The sequence below is a fragment of the Galeopterus variegatus genome, unplaced genomic scaffold (genome assembly GCF_000696425.1).
Source record: "Galeopterus variegatus unplaced genomic scaffold, G_variegatus-3.0.2 Scaffold4989, whole genome shotgun sequence".
Classification (NCBI taxonomy): domain Eukaryota; kingdom Metazoa; phylum Chordata; class Mammalia; order Dermoptera; family Cynocephalidae; genus Galeopterus; species Galeopterus variegatus.
This window is the reverse complement of record NW_007731100.1, coordinates 98,298-117,081: the sequence shown is the minus strand read 5'-3', so window position 1 is coordinate 117,081 and position 18,784 is coordinate 98,298. Positions and strand designations below refer to the sequence as shown.

The following is an 18,784-nucleotide window of genomic DNA, read 5'->3' as shown; positions in this document are numbered from 1 at the left end:
TGAGGCGCGGCAGCTTCCCGGAGCAGCGCTGCGCAGAGCCGCGCCGAGCCCCGGGACAATGGAGCCGCGGCGGCTGCTGCTTGTCGCCGCCGGCCTCAGTCTTTGCGGGCCCCTGTTGTCTGCCGGCACCCGGGTCCGCAAGCCAGGTGAAAGCTGCCCGGGAATGGGTTGGGCGGGGGGAGGAGGGACGCCGAGGGGGCACTGAATGGATACAGGTTGCGCCGTGTCCTCGAGGGGGTGCCCCTGACCGCACCCCTGCCTCAGTTTCCTCCAGAAGCCAAGCAGACATCAGGCTGAGATCCGCAGTCTCCCCCAGTCACATCTAGGAGGGGCGTGCCCACCCCAGACACCCCCTTGGCGGGCCTGGCCGATGCCCCTTTAGACTCGGTTTTGGAGGGTGCAGCCCGCCTGCCACCGGGTGCTGGGCATGGAGGAGGAGGGGTCGATTCTCTTGGGGGAGCCTGCAGGCCCTCGTTGCATTTGTTGTCTTTGTGTGGCCTGTTTTCCCCAGGACCACCCCCAAAAGAAAGGGTCTCGCGTTGCTCCACAAGTAAACGTCTGGTCCTTTCAGTGTAAAGTGGAAAGCCCCTCCCGCTGAAGTTTTGCTTTGTTGGAATTTCTTTTTTCTTGCACATTTTACAGGCGAGGAAAGTGGTGGCGGGTAAAGCCCAGTCAGTCCGTTGGCACATTTAGCATAGAATCGCACCAGTGGCCCCCTGCCCGGCCGTGTGCCGAAGAGGTGCTCGCTGTGCCCTGTATACGGTGATATATGATGGTAACAGTTCGGTGATATATGATGATAACAGTTATAGCCTCTGGTGGTGGTTGTTGGGAGGCTTTGTTTGTTTGTTACCTAGAACTCATTCCTTCTGTGTGAGTTGAGGGAAGGTACCCCTCCCTAGAACCGGGGTCTCTCAAATGCTTTCCGAACCCAGTATTTCTTAATGAAATTTCTGATCTGCTGCAAGGAGGAGATTGCTCCTCTGAAATACATTTCCCACTAATAGTGGTTTTTGTTTTGTTTGTTTTTTTTTTTTGTCTTTTTCGTGACCGGTAAGGAGATCACAACCCTTGGTGTGGTGTTGCCCGCACCGCGCTCAGCCAGTGAGCACACTGGCCATTCGTATATAGGATCCGAACCCGCGGCGAGGGCGTCGCTGAGCTCCCAGCGCCACACTCTCCCGAATGCGCCACTGGGCCGGCCCTAATAGTGTATTTTTAAGTATCCGGCTACTCAGCCAAAGAAATAAATTTGGCCAATTTATTTGATCAAATGTTTTCTTTCTATTTCCCCCTCTTCCAAGGCAGGGCAGCAAAGGAGTTGTTTTTAGCCTGTAAAGGTACTAATTAGAAAATGAGAAAAATATTTTTTAATTTCTTAATCATGGTATTTCCCCAGTCAGGTAAGAATTTCTGAATAGTCATAGTACTTTATAAGCTTTTATCTATTTTTTTTTTCCATGCAGAAATGAATTCTCGGGGTGTTTCTTGTTGTCAGTGAAAGAAAGTGCTCTCTGTTGCTCCCACACATCAAGATTAAGAGGTGACAAATTCAGAGCATGTCCTCTGCTCTCCATCTTTGTTCGGGCCGAGTTTTGAGGAGATGCTTTTGGATAAACGTAGAGCCCCAGACAGAAGCCCAAAGTTTAGGAGCAGCTAGCCAACCTGCCTGTGGATAACACGAGCATCATCTCAAGGGTGTTTGGGAATCGTGGAGAACACCTGAGAGAGTGTGCGTGGTCATAGATGATTTCACATACCATTGTGTAATTTGCTCCATTTTATTTTAGGACAAGCTCTTGAGAATACAAGTTTTGTTTGAGATTTGGGTGGTGGGGTGGAGAATAGGTATATACTAATGCTGCCGCCACTCAGCCTCTCCCCACCACCCCAGGAGGGTTTTCGGCCTTCTTTGGGGAGTGGAGGAAAAGGCTGCTGGTTTCTGCCATGTTTCGTGATTCATGTTAGGGGTGCTATATGCTGAAATAGATAGCACTGGTGTCGACAGAGAGACAACTTAGCAAACATCGGCTAGTTTATCAAACCCGGATTCTGCAACCACTTTGGGAGCAAGAGAAGAAAGTACAATGAGAGAAAAAAAGAAGTGCACGTTAAGTGCCGTTTTCCCTGTCAAGCACTGGGCCAGGAGGCATTTTCACTTAGATTTTCTCATTTCACCCTCTCAAAACATCTTGTTAGGGTGGGTGTGTATCACCTTTCACTGATGCTGAAACTAAGGCCCAGAGACAGGGACGTACCAAATGGGCAAGGGTGTTGGAAGGGCCCACCCACTCCAAGTGCAGGCAATAAGTGGGGCCATGTCTTCGGAGAGCTTAAAATTGCTAATAAAATCGATCAGAAATAGGTCTGGTTTTTATTATCTACAGACACCAGCCATTCTAAGCAATGTCTGCATAAAATACTGGTAACCGGATCACACCCATTATCCAGCAATGCCTTCTGAACCTGGATGTGCCACTGCTGAGAGAGAGAGAGAGAATGAATTGCCCAGGATCACCTCTCTGTGTTAACTCTAGAGGGGCTGTGAAACCCCTCCAGGGCTGGCCCTGCCCACCAATCTGAGCTTTCCCACAGCCCTTTCAGACTTTTTGTTCCTGCTCATTTTGGTATTTCCTGCCTTGTCACTTTGTGGGTATCTCATCTCCTCAGCTAAGATCATAAATTTCTCTTTATCCCCTGGAGTCTAGAACAAATGTTCACTCAGCAGATACTTGTTGAGAAATTGGTAAATTCATTTACCAGTTTGTCCAGGCAATTTAAGTGAGTTGCCGTGTATTCATTAAGGAGTTCTAGTGTCCAAGAGTAAGAAGTGATGTTTATAAATTTATAAGGATCTAGAGGGTGAGAGGATTCAAGGATAGCTTGTGGTGACTGTGGCAGAGCGGGTTGGGTGGGTGCAGAGTGCACTGGGAGCTATCCTCCTACCCGCAGGGTCAAGCCCAATTCGTTAGCACAGAGTAAGGTGCTGGATGGAGTCCCCACCCTCTCTCTAGCACTTCACCCAGCCTCACCCTCTAGTTCCTCCCTCAAGGAGCTCTGCTTTCTTTGGCTTCTGTCCCCATGTCACTCTCTGGCCAGAATGCCTTCGCCGTAGCCCACACATTCACAGTTAATTAAAAATAGCTACCCTACAGGGAACACCTAGTGCAGCTACATTACATATACTATCTTATTTATTCCTCGCAACAGCCCTTTGAGTAGATGTCATCCCTATTTTACAGGTGAGGAAACTAAGACCCAGAATGGTTAAGCCACAAGTCTAGTAAGAAGTGGAACTAGGATATGGCCACAGGCCTGTCTTTCCTAAGTGCAGACTTTCTCAACCAACTCCTATGAGAAGGAGCCATCCAGACTCCCAGCCCCTCTTACAGTGTAGTGGGAATCCTGCTGTTTCCCAGTATTCCTACAGGTCATTCTGTGCCCCACTGGCTTGATAGCCCAGGTTGGCACAGGGAGGTGTTTAGTAAACATTTATGCAAGGACCGACCGTGGTATCCTGCCAGTTACTTTTGCTAACAGATGACAAAGCAGGCTATAAATAGATCCCTACTTATGAATATGCTAATTAATTGGCTGTTACCAAGAGGTGGTGATCTTAAGCCTAAACAGAAAGACCTAAGCAGACCAGAAAGAAAGCTCTATAAAGCCTGAAAGTCAAATTTCTTATGAACCAGCAAGTTAATTTTCTATCCCAGTCTTTATTGGTTTTTAATATTTTTTAGTGGCTTTCCCTTTATTGTTATAGGCCATATTGAGATAGTAGGTTCTCCTAATTTGTCCACCCTTCCTTTGTGTGAGGGAACTTTTTGAGGGTTTCCTGGCCCTTCTCAGGAATATTCTCACGTCGTCGCTGCTGGTTGCCTCTCTGTTCCCTGTCTCCATCTGCCCGCATTCAGCAGCTCTCAGCCCCTTATGTCTAAACACACCAGTGTCTTGTGAACACTAACGGGCACCTTCTCAGCTGCTCTGAATTTGCTTGTTTTCCAAAATGCTTCCAGCCCGTCTCTTTCCCTGTCCCCTTTCTGCCCCTTCCCTCCTCCCTCAGTCATTTCACCTTTGTCCCTGTCACCTTTCACAAACTGGAACTCAGCTGGCCCTTGAGCAGGAGTGTACCCAAGACAATGGAGTCCCCAGGACCCTGCATTTCTAATCTTGCCTCTCTCTTCATTTTGGACACACATCCCTCTTTTTTCCTAGGAACTCCTCTTTCTTCCTTCCTTCCTTCCTTCCTTTATTTTTTTTTTTAATTGAGGTGAAATTGGTATAACATACAGGTAGCCATTTTAAAGTATAAAATTCAGGGCTGGCCGGCTAGCTCAGTTGGTTACAGCATGGTGTTGGTAACACCAAGGTCAGGGGTTCAGATTCCCCAAACTGGCCAGCCGCCAAAAAAAAAAAAAAACAAAAATAAAACAAGTGTAATATTCAGCAGCATTTAGTACATTTACAATGTTGTGCAATCATCACCTCTATCTAGTTCCAAGATGTTGTCATCATTTCAAAAGGATACCCGTTAAGCAATCAGTCCCCTCTCTGCTTTCCTTCCTAGGAACTACCTATTTGCTTTTTATCTCTGTGGATTTACCATTTTATACAAATGGAATCATACAACGTGTGGCCTTTTGTGTCCAGGGAAGTTCCCTCTAACTAGTTTTCATGAGTAACTGTGCTCTCCCTTCCATGGTGGATGGATACTCACACAAACACCCTATTTGTCAGAAGATATATTAGGAACCATGACCTTGGTTTATATTTGATGCTATGATGCTATTGAGGACTCCACAGTTTAAGAATTCAGAATTGTCCGCTTGTTTCCCTATTTTGTGGTTCTTTCATTCTGCCTTTTTCTCTCTCTTGCTTATGCCTAAAACTGTTGGAGTAAATAGCTCTTATCGGCTGAGATTTTTTTTCTGGGTGTGGGCTTCCCCAAATACTCTCTCCCACACTGACCTTGTCATGGTACTTGGAGGAACCCTCCGAAGTTAAGGTTGGTATCCTCCATCACAAGGTACCCAGTGAAGTTTTGTTCACATAAAATGCCCTTATGGGCCTTTATACTCATGTATTCTTTATTTGCTTTCAAAAGAACCGGTCTTTTGAAATGACAGGAATAATCTGAAATTTGCACTTGAAAACAAATTTACATAACTTTAGGAAAGGACATTATATAATCTATTTATCTTTCAAGTCTGTGAGGAGTTAGAAGTCGGATATTATAGTACTATGGAAGAATGTATACCTATATATTTTTTTTCACTAACTGTAAGAAATACACTTTACATTGTGATGTAGTAGGGGTGTGTGTGTGCAATAAATATGCATGGACAATAATATTGTGTGTATGGATATGAAACAAAAGTTTTATCAGACTGTACAGTCAGTCCTCCAGAACCTGAGGATTTAACCAACCAAACGTTGAAAATGTTCGACATACTGGCCAGCCATCAAAAAACGAAAAGATACTCAGGACAATAAAAAATTAAAATATAACAATACTTGTACAACAATAAAAAATTATACAAATAGAAAACAATACAGTGTAACAACTATTGACGTAGCATTTACATTGTATTAGGTAATATAAGTAATCTACAGATGATTTAAAGTATACAGGAGATACACCTAGGTTGTATGCTAATGCTATTGCATTTTGTCCAAGGAACTTGAGCATCTGCAGGTTTTAGTATCTGAGGGGGGTCCTTCAATCAGTCCCCCACAGATACCAAGGGACAACTGTACTCACCTTTACTACATGCTATGCATTCTGATATTTTCCACATATTCTATTTTTTTAAATGCTCATTGCAACCCCGTAGATTGATTTCATAACCACTAGTAAGTCTCTACCATAACTTAAAACAATGTGGCCGGTGTGGTGAATTGCCCGTGGTTAGCAGAATTGAAGGCCTTATTAGCTTTGCAAGTTCTGCTTTCCCATAAGTGTCGTCTATGATTGTTTTTATCATATCTAGAACCTAATTTATTTGAGTTCCAATTTACAAACTGCAGAAAGACTTGAGTGGAGTTTGGGATGGAGACAGCTTGGTACCAGGAGGCATTGGTGATCACTGACATCCCTGATATGTAGTTAGTTTTCATGTTAGCTTGTTGTCTTGTTGGAGAGTAGAGAGCAGCATTCCCAGGACAGGGAGCTCAGGACCTGTAACTTTCAGTGGAGAACAGACCTGGAAGAATGGGGAAAGCCAGGGAACCAGAGTAGTTCCCAGGGAGGCCTGTTAGCTTCCTCACCCCACCAGGCTCTGGCCTCCAGGTAGCTCCAGGCGAGGGCCCCACACACTTGCCTTATGTGGTCTTTGTGCCTGCTATGGCCTTGAACAGATCTACATTTACTTCCCTGTGACTTCCCTTCTCCCAGCTTCCTGCAGGACTTCCTTTCCTATTCTTCCAGAGGAGTCCCTGCTCCTGGACGTGGGATGGGAGGAGATGCAGCCTCCAGTACTGGCACCTCTTCTTAACTCTGCAGTCAGTGTTTATTTTATTCTACCTTTAATTCTGGTTTTTCTGTGGCAGAGATTTTTGTTCACTTACTGCTCTTTCTTCTGCCCCATCTAGAACATTTTAAAGACTTGTTTTTCTGTTTTGTCCTTGAATGTCTTTCCAATATGTCTGTCCCGTCTGTAAGAGCTGGGCTGTTGGCATGTGGTTGGTGTGTAGCCAAAGTCAGCAGGACTCCAGAATTCCCAAGCAACAGCTGTGGCCATCGTCCCCTTAAATTATACATTCTCATGTCCACACACAGCCTGCTATACCTAAAAGGATGGGCAGATACATTCGTTTGGTGAAGTGCTAAGAGAATAAAAATGGTGCTCTTTTAGGAGTAAGTCATGAATCACAAGATTTTTAAAAAACAGGATGGTGTGGTGTAGTCAGAGGGTATGTGCTTTGGAGCTGGGCAGATCTGGGTTTGAATCCTGGCTCTTCCACTTATTAGCTGTGTGACTTTGAGTTAGTTACTTAGCCTTCCTGTACCTTCTTGTTGTCATTTATAAAATAGGGTCTTAATGCTTATCTTATAGAAATGTTTAATTATGTGAGATAAGGAACCTAGCACATAGTATGTGCTCAACAAATATTGTTGTTTTTTCGTACATGAATTTCTCCAAATTCCCAAAAAGTCTTTGAAGAGTTGGTACCAGATGAATTCTCTATATGTAAAACTATGTTCACACAAACATTCGGGAACTTTTTCCCCTTCAGAACTAAGACACCAAAAAAAAAAAAAAAAAAAAAAACCACAAAACCCTTGCTCTTAATTTCTGGTGGCAAGTAAATATGTTTTGCTTTTTAAAAACTTTTTATTATGGAAATTTCAAACATACCCCCAAATGAACAGTGTAGTTACCCCTCCTCCCAATACCCATCATCCAACTTCAATATTATTTATGCATGACCAGTCTTGTTTTATCTATACCCTCACTTCCCCCATCTGGATAATTTTAAAGCAAATCCCACACATCATATCATTTCACCTGTAAATATGTAAGTATATCTCCTTAGAGATAAGAGCAATATCATTATAACACACATAAAAAAATGAACAATTCCTTAATATCACCTTATATTCAGTCAGCATTCAAATTTTCCTGATTGTCTCATAAATGCCTTTTAACAGTTGGTTTGTTTGAATCTGGATCAAACAAGGTCCACCATTTCTTTTGCTTGATATGTCTCTTAAAAGTCTTTTGATCTGTAACCGTCACCACCCCCCTTTTTATAAGGCAGGCACTTCAACCAACTAAGCCAGTGAACCCACTGCCATACCCCTTTTTATGCTGTTTATTTGTCAGGGAAACTGGGTCATTGTGTCCTATAGACTTTCCTATGTACTAGATCTAGGGGACAAAATCTTGAACTCATGGATTTTGGCATGTATGAAACGTTCCAATTTATTTCTGACATTATTCTTTTGATGATCCAATTGTCACATCTTTGGCTAATGGGAGCCACTTTAGGTTGACTCTAGGATCTTTTTAACCTAACTCTAAGATTCTTTAAAGATGTTCAAGGCTCATCTTGTATATTTCCTGCCCCAGATCTGGAACCAGCCATTTCTTTAAGGAGCACTGGTTCTTTTCATTGGAAATTGGTGTTTGTTTGAATTTGAGGGAGTGGAGCATTCCAACAATGCTGCTGTTTTCCACTTGACAGAGTTAGTCAGTTTCTATTATTCTTCCATCCTCCTCCTCTTCGTCGTGTTGTTTCACTTGTGGAGGAGCACAGCTCTCCTGCTCTGTGTGAGAGTGTGGGCAAGGTCCTGCAACTTCTGCTTTGTTAATTCCCAAAAAGCGTGAGACCTGCAGGGCAGAACTCTGAGTCAGAACTGAGACTGGTGGTCGTGGGAGTCTGGTGTGGTATAAATCCCAGGATCAAAAGGGACGCTGAAAGAGCATCTAGTCATCCCTCTGCTTCCAGGCCAAAACTCTTCAAAGTCAGAAAAAGCATTGCTTGACTCATTAATTTTAAAAATCTCCAGAGTTAGAGAGTCCATATTTAAGCTATTTGGTAATATGCTGTATTCAGTAACAAAACTACCCTAGAGCCATTTAGAAAAACCTGAATTAAGTGAAACTTAGCAAGAAGTATGACAACTGATTTTACAACCTGCACTGCTTTTTTTTGTGAAACCATAGCTTAACTGCAGTGACATGGATGGATTATAAGAGTTTTGGGCACACTGATGGGGACTTTTCCTTGACCTCTGAACTTGCTAGGACTGGAGAAAAAGCGAGATATACAAACTCAATTTCAGCTATAGGGGCACAAGCTAGTTAGAAATATCTTGTCACCTTGCAATGGTTTTGTTCTTTCTTTGATGCTGGTATATGTTTCTTAAAAGTATTTTTCACTGATCTTTAATTTCACAAAAACCAGAATATCAAGCCTATCGTGGTAAGAAAAGGTAATGCCTTAGGTAGTGATATTTCATCAAATGAGTATGCATTCTTCCTGGCTCCTAGCCAATAAAAATTCCATGTTTCTGTGAGTATAATGTTCCTGTCTGTATTAGTCCATTTTTGTGTTGTTGTAACAGAATTCCTGAGATAGGATGACTTATAAAGAAAAGAGATTTATTTGGTTTACAATTCTGTAGGCTGGAAAGTTAGGGCAACTTCCTCAGAGGAGAGCCTCAGGCTACTTCCACTCTTGGTGGAAAATGGAAGGGAAGCCTGTGTGTGAGAGATCACATGGCCAGAGAGGAAGCAAGGCGGGGGTGCCAGCATCTTTTTGACAACCAGCTGGAACTAACTCATAGGAACAAGAAATCTCTTACCCTTGAGGAAGGCATTAATCTGTTCATGAGAGGTCCACCCCCATGACCCAAACATCTCCCACTAGGCCACCTCCCATCACACTACATTGTGGATCAAATTTCAGCATGGGTTTTGGAAGGGCAAACATATCCAAACTATATCACTGTCATAAACACTGTACTGCCCAGGAAGGCCTAGCCAAAGAAGACATTTTTGAAAACAAATACTTATTGCCAAAGAACTAAATACAGAGTAAAGCCTGATGACAGTTTTATTTTTAGACCTAGTGACAGAATATAAGAAGCTTAGTTATGAGTATTCAGTAGTTTTCAAATTATATTACTGTTCCAGGTAGCATCTTGATTCATGTGCGTGCATGCATGTTCATGTGTACTTTTTTCCATTCTGTGCATCATCTAGTCCCTCTAGCCAGGCCCCCCAAACTGCAGAGAATTGTGTTATTTCAAGTTTCCTCTAGGTCAGCATTTTTGTGGATACATGTTTTTGTGGTATCAAAGTGCCAGCACCCATTCATTCTTCTTCTCTTTTAGCTCCCACAGGGGCTGTTGACACCAATGTCAGGCCTCCTTGTGACTGGGTCAAGGTGAATATAGAGTATGTTAGATGTATCACAAAGGGGAGAAAGCCTTTCCAGAAAAGGCTATGAATTTGAAGTTCTGTTTATAACTCTGAACCTTAGGGCTATATACTTTACAACCTGTTCATGGTCCTCTTCTCCTGAAAAACTAAATATTGCTAAATAGAAGGGAAGAGGAGTCCAGTTTCCATTTTAATTTAAAGTAATTGAGTGAGCAAACAGTTGGGTTTAAAAGCATGCTACATGGAAGTAGGAGGGGAAGGATAATAATTTCTTAAAGTGCTTAATTTTTACAGTTTCCAAAGTCAGAGCTCATTCTATTTCACCTGGGATACTCTGGGTGCCAGATTTGTAGGCCAGACAGGTATTAGAATCCCATTTTAAAGATTCTGAGCTGAGTTCAGAGAGGTTAAGTGGCTCCTGGCAGGCAGAGCCAATATTAGAATACAAATATGTTGGGCCGGCCCGGTGGCGCATTGCTACAGTGCGCCACTTGGGAGCGCGGTGGCGCTCCCGCCGAGGGTTCGGATCCCACATACAGACGAGCCGCTCACTGGCTGAGCAAGGTGCGGGCGCGATACCAAGGGTTGCGATCCCGTTGCCGGTCCCGGTCCGGTACGGGCGCGACACTGAGGGTTGCGATCCGTTGCCAGTCACGAAAAAAGACAAAAGTAAAAAAAAAAAAGAATACAAATATGTGATGAATTTTAGGAGCACCCATCACATGCAGGGCACGGTACTGGAGATTCAGAGATTAATGGGTACTGTTCTTATCCTTGAGGAACAATCTAGACACAAATGTGTACTCACACTCACCACTGCAGACATTTGCTCTTTCTCTGTGACAAATCTCCTTCACCCTCAGGAGACCCACTCATGACCTTGCTGAGGTAGTTTGACCTCAGCCTTTCACTGCCAGGCTCTTTTCTCCTGTTTCTGGGTTGATACTACCCTAGCTTTCCTCTTCATTTTGGAAGTAGATGCCAACATATTGTGTTTTATATCCTAGTTCTACAATTTCCATTCATTAGTTTTTAGCTAATACTTTCTATTTTTTCCCTTTTTTTAAAAAAAATGAAATGTCTTTCATTCATTTATTGAGCATAATTGGAATACATCCTTTAAAATCCTTATCTGCTACTTTCACCATCCAGGTCAGCTTGAGATTGGTTTCCGTTGATTGTCTTGTTTACTTGAGACTGGGTCACCTTTCCTGATTCTTCTTTTTTTCTAATTTATTTTTAAATTTTTTATTGGCAAAAAATTGTATGTATTTATCATGCACAACTCCATGTTTTGAAATATGTACACATTGTGGAATGGCCAAATCAAGCTAATTTACATATGCATTGCATCACATACTTTTTTGGTGTGTGTGGTAAGTCCATTTAAAATCTGCTCTCTTAGCAATTTTCAAGTATGCAATACATTGTTATTAACTACAGTCACCATGTTGTACAATAGGTATCTTGAACTATTCCTCCTAAATGAAATTTTGTATCCTTTGACTAACATCTCTCCAACCACCCGCACCTTCCCTCAGCCCTTGGTAACCACTATTCTACTCTCCACTTCTGTGAGTTCAATTTCTTAGATTCCACATATAAGTGAGATCATGCAGCATTTGTCTTTCTGTGCCTGGCTTATTTTTCACTTAGCATAATGTCCTCCAGGTTTATTTATGTTGTTGCAAATGACAGGATTTCCTTCTTTTCTAAGGCTAAATAGTATTCCATTGTGTATGTATACCTCATTTTCTTTATGCATTCGTCTGTCAATGAACACTTAGGTTGATTCCATACCTTGGCTATTGTGAATAATGCTGCACTGAACATGGACTGCAGATATCTCTTTGACATACCTATTTCATTTCCTTTGGATATATACCCGGTAGTGGGATTGCTAGATCATACGGTACTTATATTTTTAATTTTTTGAGGAACTCCCATAATGTTTTCTATAATGGCTGTGCTAATTTATATTCCCACCAACAGTGTACCAAGATACCCTTTTCTCCACGTCCTCACCAACACTTATCTTTGTCTTTTTGATAATAGCCATTTTAACATGTTTAAGGTGATATCTCACTATAACTTTAATTTGCATTTCCCTGATGATTAGTGATGTTAAGATTTTTTCATACACCTGTTGGCCATTTGTGTGTCTTCTGAGGTCCTTTTGCCCATTTTTAAATTGCGTTATTTGTTTTCTTACTATTTGTTTGAATTTCTTGTATATATTGGATTTTAGCTCCTTATCAGATGTATGGTTTTCAGATATATTCTCCCAGTTCATAGGTTGTCTCTTCACTCTGTTGAATATTTCCTTTGCTGTGCAGAAGCTTTTTAGTTTGACATAATCCCATTTGTCTATTTCTGCTTTTGTGGCCTGTGCTTTTGGGGTAATACCCCCAAAAATCATTGCCCAGACCAATATCATGGAGTTTTTCTCCTGTTTTCTGTAGTAGTTTTATAGTCTCAGGTCTTACATATAAGTCTTTAATCCATTTTGACTTTTTTTGTGTGTATGGTATAAGATTGGGAGGGGGAATCTGGAGTTTATAACTTTCATCCAAGGCATGGTTGGATCTGGTAGGAAGTCCTAATTCTTTTTATATTGAATAATTTTGGATTGTATACTGGACATTGTTGTGCTGTGAAGACTCTAGATTTTGTTATATTCCTTCAAAGAGTATTGGGATTTTTGCTTTAGAAGCCAGTTAATTTGGTTGAACACAAACTTCAAAGTCTCTCTCTTGAGCAGAAGCTCAAGTGTCACTTCAAGTCTTTTATCTTTAGCAGAGGTTCTTTGCATGTTCCCTACACATGCAGAGTTCAAGAGTCAGCCAAAGCCTAGGACAGAATTTACACTGGAATTTAGGGCTTCCCCTGTCTGGCTTTTTTCTTTCTGGGATTCTCTCCTAACTTACTAGTGACTGTGGTTACCCTGAACTCTGTCCTCTGGCTCCTCAGGCCATAAAGATTACAAGTTTTCTATCTGAGTTTAGTCACCTTTTATGGCAATGTTGTAATCTAGGAGAAACCAAACTGTTTTCCCCTGCACTCTTACACAGCTCTTCACTCAGTGCTTCTGATATCAGATGTGTGGGGATTGTTGTTTCCCCACACACCGAGCAATCTGTTCTCTGGCAGATTCTCCAGGGGACTCCAGCTGGGTAGCCTCTAATTTAATTCAATTCTGACACTTTGTTCCTGGAGGTAGAGTCAGACTCCACAGATTAAGGGCTGTGTTCCACAAGACTGCCCCCTACTTCAGATACCAATCAAAAGTCTAAGCCTCTAGAACTTCTGACTGACCTTCTATTCTTTGGGGGTTCCCATGACCCCTCCTTTGGATTCAGTTAATTTGCTAGAGCAGCTCACAGAACTCAGGGAAACTATGTTTACCCATTTATTACAAAGGATATTACAAAGGATACCAATAAACAGCTGATGGAAAAGACATGTAGGGCAAGGGAAGAGGGAAGAGATGGGGGGCTTCCACTCCTTCTCTGGGGCACCACCCTCCAGGAGCCTCCACATGTTCAAATGTCCAAAATCTCCCTCCAAAACCCTGTTGTTTTGGAAGATTCATTACATAGGCAAGATTGATTACATCACTGGTCAGCGGTGATCAACTCAACCTTCAGCTCCTTTCTCTTCCCAGGAGGTTGAAGTGTGGGGCTGAAAGTCTCAGTCCTCTAATCAAGGTCTTTCAGGTGACCAGCCCCATCCTGAAGCTACCTAGGGGCCCTGAGCCACCAGTCATCTCACTGGCATGCAAAAGACACTCATCACTCCAGAGTGCTCAAGGATTTTAGGATCTGTATGCCAGGAAATAGGGACAAAAACCAAATATAACAATATCACAGGCACTGACTTTGGTCATCTCTCAAAGTTAAAAGTCGCTGAAAACAAGAAATTCACTGGGTGCCATTTTTCTTCCAAGATTCACCACTCCCTTCATCCACTCCCCCCTTCTATCACCCTATGAACCTAAATGCCTTCAGATCATTAATGCGGGGTGGGTAGGAAAGGAGTCTAGAGTTTATAATTTTTATCTAAGAGATGGTTTGATCTGGTAGGACCTTACAGAGCCATACTAAAAGCAGAACTCTCTCTTTTATTACCTGATGCCTCTCTGTACAGTTTTTGTTTGCAGGAAGGGTTCCACTGCTGAAAAACAAAACCAAAGTCCGAAAATCCACTGTACTTGTCTAACATCCAGACAGCTTTTAAACCCTCTAACATCACTTCTAAGCAACCTGCATTTCTAGCCTTTGTAGCTAGCACTTCCAGTGATAGAGACCTTGCCCTTTCTCCTCTCTGGTTTCTATGTTCCCTCCTCAGTTACCCAGGGCCCAACAAAGGCTCTTCAATGTCCATGTCTCCTCAATGGCAGAATTTTAGCAAAGTTCCTTGGAAGGAAAAGCTGATTGACTTCCAGCTGCTAAGTGTTGCTTTTCTTTGATGAACATTTCAAATGGATCTTTTTGGTGGAAGAGGAGATGATAAAAGGAGGAAGTGTGCAACTCAGCCTGTATTCTGACATCTAGTTGATACTCTAAAGAGCCTGGTTGCCCTGGCATGCACCTTGAGGCATGTTGCATTTCAGAATGGAGCAAGGGAAGGTCACTGGCCTGGAGTGAGCAGCCAAGAATGTCTGCTGCTCTACTGACCTGCTCAGGAAGGAGGCAGGGCAATGACCGAGGTGATAGGTACCTGTGGTTATATTAGGAGATAACCTGAGGGGCTGTGGTTTGGACCCAGATATGGTTAGAGATTAGGGGCATTCTACTGTGTAAGCAAACTAAAGATAGTAGAGTAAAACTAGTCTTGTAGATAATAGTCATAGAATTGGATCCTGGGTCCTACTCTGAATTTTGCCTGTAGCTCCATAACCTTTAAAAAGTCCCCTCAACTTTCTAATGAATTTTTCCGCTGGGAGAGATGGGTTTCACAGGATGGCTGCAAACTAAATGGAGAAAATGTACGCATGAAGAAATATGGTAGAAAGAGAAGTCATAGAAGCTGGGAATGATTTGTTTATGTAGACAGTGATGAGTATAGAAAAGAAATCACTGCTTGATTCTTCATGTCAGGCACTCAGCCCTTCCTGATATCCACAGGCTTGCTCTCTGAAAGTGTATCACTTACCTTTGTCCCTTCGAGGAGCAGAGCTGTAAGTGTCCGCTTACATCAAAGTGTGGTACAGTATTTTGAGTTAGCTTATTCACTGCTGAAGTCTGTAATCTATTTGTGAACTCCCTGCTGTTTACCACCTACTCTCCTGGTAAGAAACAAAAAACAAATGAAATTAAAATGGCGGCTGCTGCTTGTCGCCACCAGCCTCAGTCTTTGCGGGCCCCTGTTGTCTGCCGGCACCAGGGTCTGCAAGCCAGTGTCAAAAGCAACAAATGTTACTATAGATCCGCGGTCATTTCTTCTCAAGAATCCCAACGATATATATGAACCAATCCCACTGGGGGAAGATGAGGAGAAAAATGAAAGTGGGTTAACTGAAGGCAGATTAATCCCCATCAATCGAAGCAGTCCTCTTCGGAGACCACCCCCTGTGTTCATCTCGGAAGATGCCTCAGGATACCTGAGCAGCCCCTGGTTGACTGTCTTTGTGCCCTCCGTTTACACCAGCGTGTTTGTAGTAAGCCTTCCTCTCAACATCATGGCCATCGTTGTGTTCCTCTGGAAAATGAAGATCAAGAAGCCGGCTGTGGTGTACATGTTGCACCTGGCCATGGCAGATGTGCTGTTCGTGTCCATGCTGCCCTTTAAGATCAGCTATTACTTTTCCGGCAGTGACTGGAAATTCGGGTCTGAAATGTGTCGCTTCGTGACTGCAGCATTCTACTGTAATATGTACGCCTCCATCATGCTCATGACAGTCATAAGCATTGACCGGTTTCTGGCTGTGGTGTATCCCATCCAGTCCCTCTCCTGGCGTACTCTGGGAAGGGCGTCCTTCATTTGTCTGGCCATCTGGGCTATGGCCATGGCGGGGGTGGTGCCTCTCCTCCTCCAGGAGCAAACCACCCACGTACCGGGGCTAGGGAAAAAGATAGCTTAAAAGGCTCTGATCTCATACATAAACCATTTCACAAGACATGGGGGGTTTAGAGTGGCGACTCACACTTTTTAAAGATAGTGCCCAGCAGGCAGATACTGGCAGTGCCTGGTTACCAGAAAGCAAATGTGAATATGTTTCTTGTCTCTGGATCTGGCTGAAAAATAGTGACCTCAGGGACACACTGGGGTGCTAGTCAGCACCAGGAGCTTCAATCTTCATGGTGCTGGAATGAGGAGCACTGCAAACCCTAAGGCAAATGAGTCAGCCAAGGATCATCAGAGGATCAATGACTCCACTGTGCCTGGGGGAAAACAAAGATTTGGAAGTCAGCTACGGGAACACATGTTTGCAGCACATGTAATAAACTTGGAATAAATTCTTCACTGTAGACCCCTCTTACAAGCTGATGAAAAATCGTATAACTTCGTATAATGTATGCTATACGAAGTTATTACGAACGTCCTCCTGATCATGCATTACTCATTCCTTTCTCACAGTTCCATGACGGAGGCTGCCTACTTTGCCTACCTCCTCTGTGTCTGTGTCAGCAGCATCAGCTGTTGCATTGATCCCTTGATTTACTATTATGCCTCCTCTGAGTGCCAGAGGTACCTCTACAGTATCTTATGCTGCAAAGAAAGTTCTGATCCCAACAGTTATAACAGCAGTGGTCAGTTGATGGCAAGTAAAATGGATACCTGCTCTAGTAACCTGAATAATAGCATATACAAAAAGCTGTTAACTTAGGAAAAGGGACTGTTGGTAGGTTTAAAAGAAAAGGTTAAAAAAGTGAATAACCTGAGGATTCTGTTAGTACCTGCCAAAACTATATTTACTTTACCACCTAAAACAACAAATGTATCATTTGCATGCCTGCTTCTTATGAGTACCATCAAGCATATATATTTGTTAATTACCAGAAAAGATAACAGGAACAGAAGACAATGTTATTCCAAGAGAGTGTTGTCAATGCAACAGTAATAACTGAATGTCACTTTTGGATATGTCTAGGTGACTTTTATATATATATATGCATATGTATATATATGCATGCACACACATATTATTTGCAGCACAGTATAATATAGGTACTTCCAGCCTTATTTTTTCCCCCAGTGATTATGAAAATAATATCCACTTCTCTGATTTAATATGCAAGGTCTCCATTGGTGGAGTTTAGCCCCGAGCATCTGAAGGTATCCGTCAATAGTGAGAAACTCCATAGTCTGGACGTATGCAGCTTTTGCAAATAAATGTATTTGGAAATTATTCAACAGCAATGTGTAAGTTATTGAGGGATATGACAGTACTACGTGTGTGCAGAAAAAGTTCTAGTGCTTTTTCATTTTAAACATATCAAAGTTTGATTTCTTAAAATTAATGAGACAGATAAAAAGCCCCTGTTTTGATATGGGTAGAATTTTTGACATTTAATGCACTGTATATGTAAACCAAGACTGAGTATAAGTTCCATTCTTGACTATTGGCTATTGGCTGGCTTCTGGAGTAGCCTCGCCCTGACAGCTGCATGCATCTGCCCCCAATGGAAGACTCCAAGCAGCACATACATGGCAGGGCCATGTCGGACACAGATTGGCCAGAAACTCTCCAGCTGAGCCTCCTATAGAGCAGCAAGATTGGGACCACCATGTTCGCTCCATCCTCCTGGGGTTCCGCCAAGGGTTGGCTGTGAACTGACCATATTTATTAGAGATTGGCAAAGCAGGATGTGATATCCTAGGAGATAATCACTAGGAAAGACTTCTCTGCCCATCCTAAAAACAAAGAAAAAAGGTGAGTTCATGTCCAGTAGTTGTCCTGCACAGTTCTCATATGGAAGCACCCATCATGTGCCATGGGCACTCTGGTGGGTACTGGGCATACAGGGTGGAATAAAATTGAGATCTGGCCTCAAGTAGAGTAGACAACACATAGTAAAGTGTGATGTGTGTGATAAATATGGCTGTATATAAAGAAGTGTTTTTAGCCAAATGTCAAGTGTGTTTCACAGTATCAGGGCTTGTCAGCTAAAGAACTTTGAACATTTGGGTTACTGTTTCCGGTGGTTATAACTTAAGAAGAAAACATAACACAGTACAGGATGTGTTTTTTTTTTTTTTAAATAAGTCCGTCAGTCTGCATTAATTTGACACTTTATTTACAAGTTAAATAAGTCCGTCAGTCTGCATTAATTTGACACTTTATTAACAAATGTTTTGTTCAATAGATTACTCAAATCAGGTTTTCTTTTAAGAGTCAATTATATCAGTTGGTTAGAAATAACAGAAGAAAATGGAATTGACATTGAAATCTAGGAAAACTATTCTATATTTTTCATTCCCTAAGAGTTAATGAGATGATTTTAAAAGCATCTTTTAACCCTATGATGTTATTTAGTATAGAAAATCTTCATGGATTTGACAAAGTAATTTGAAAATTAGGTTGAAATATATCTTTTTTCCTTATGAAAAAATGGTGGCATTGTCAACAAACAAAAAAAATGGAAAGTTGCAGTTAAATGCTTATCTGTTTACAAGAGCAAACTATTTCCAAATATCATAGAATAATTTACATGAAAGTAATATAACTACTGTAAGTAGAAGCTAGCACTGATTTTATTAATTTAGTTACTATATTCACTTTAAGTCAGTGAAGATATACCATCATTGTTTATTCAGTCTATTTATAACTATACTTATAAAATATTATGTCACTCTTTTATGTTCACTTTGTTTTTTAAATATTTTATGTAACCTATGTTAATAAAAATGACAATTTTCTTGGTATCTGTGTGGATAAATTATTATTG

At 42.0% G+C, this 18,784-nt stretch overlaps 1 protein-coding gene across 1 annotated transcript; it reads left to right on the top strand.

Annotated features, from left to right (window-relative positions):
- Positions 1-58: 58 nt before the first annotated feature.
- On the top strand, positions 59-17,048 carry F2R (coagulation factor II (thrombin) receptor). The gene is given in 3 exon segments (XM_008588718.1): positions 59-146; positions 15,293-15,969; positions 16,246-17,048. Coding segments are annotated over 3 exon segments (1,242 nt in total). The 3' UTR covers positions 16,723-17,048.
- Positions 17,049-18,784: the final 1,736 nt, after the last annotated feature.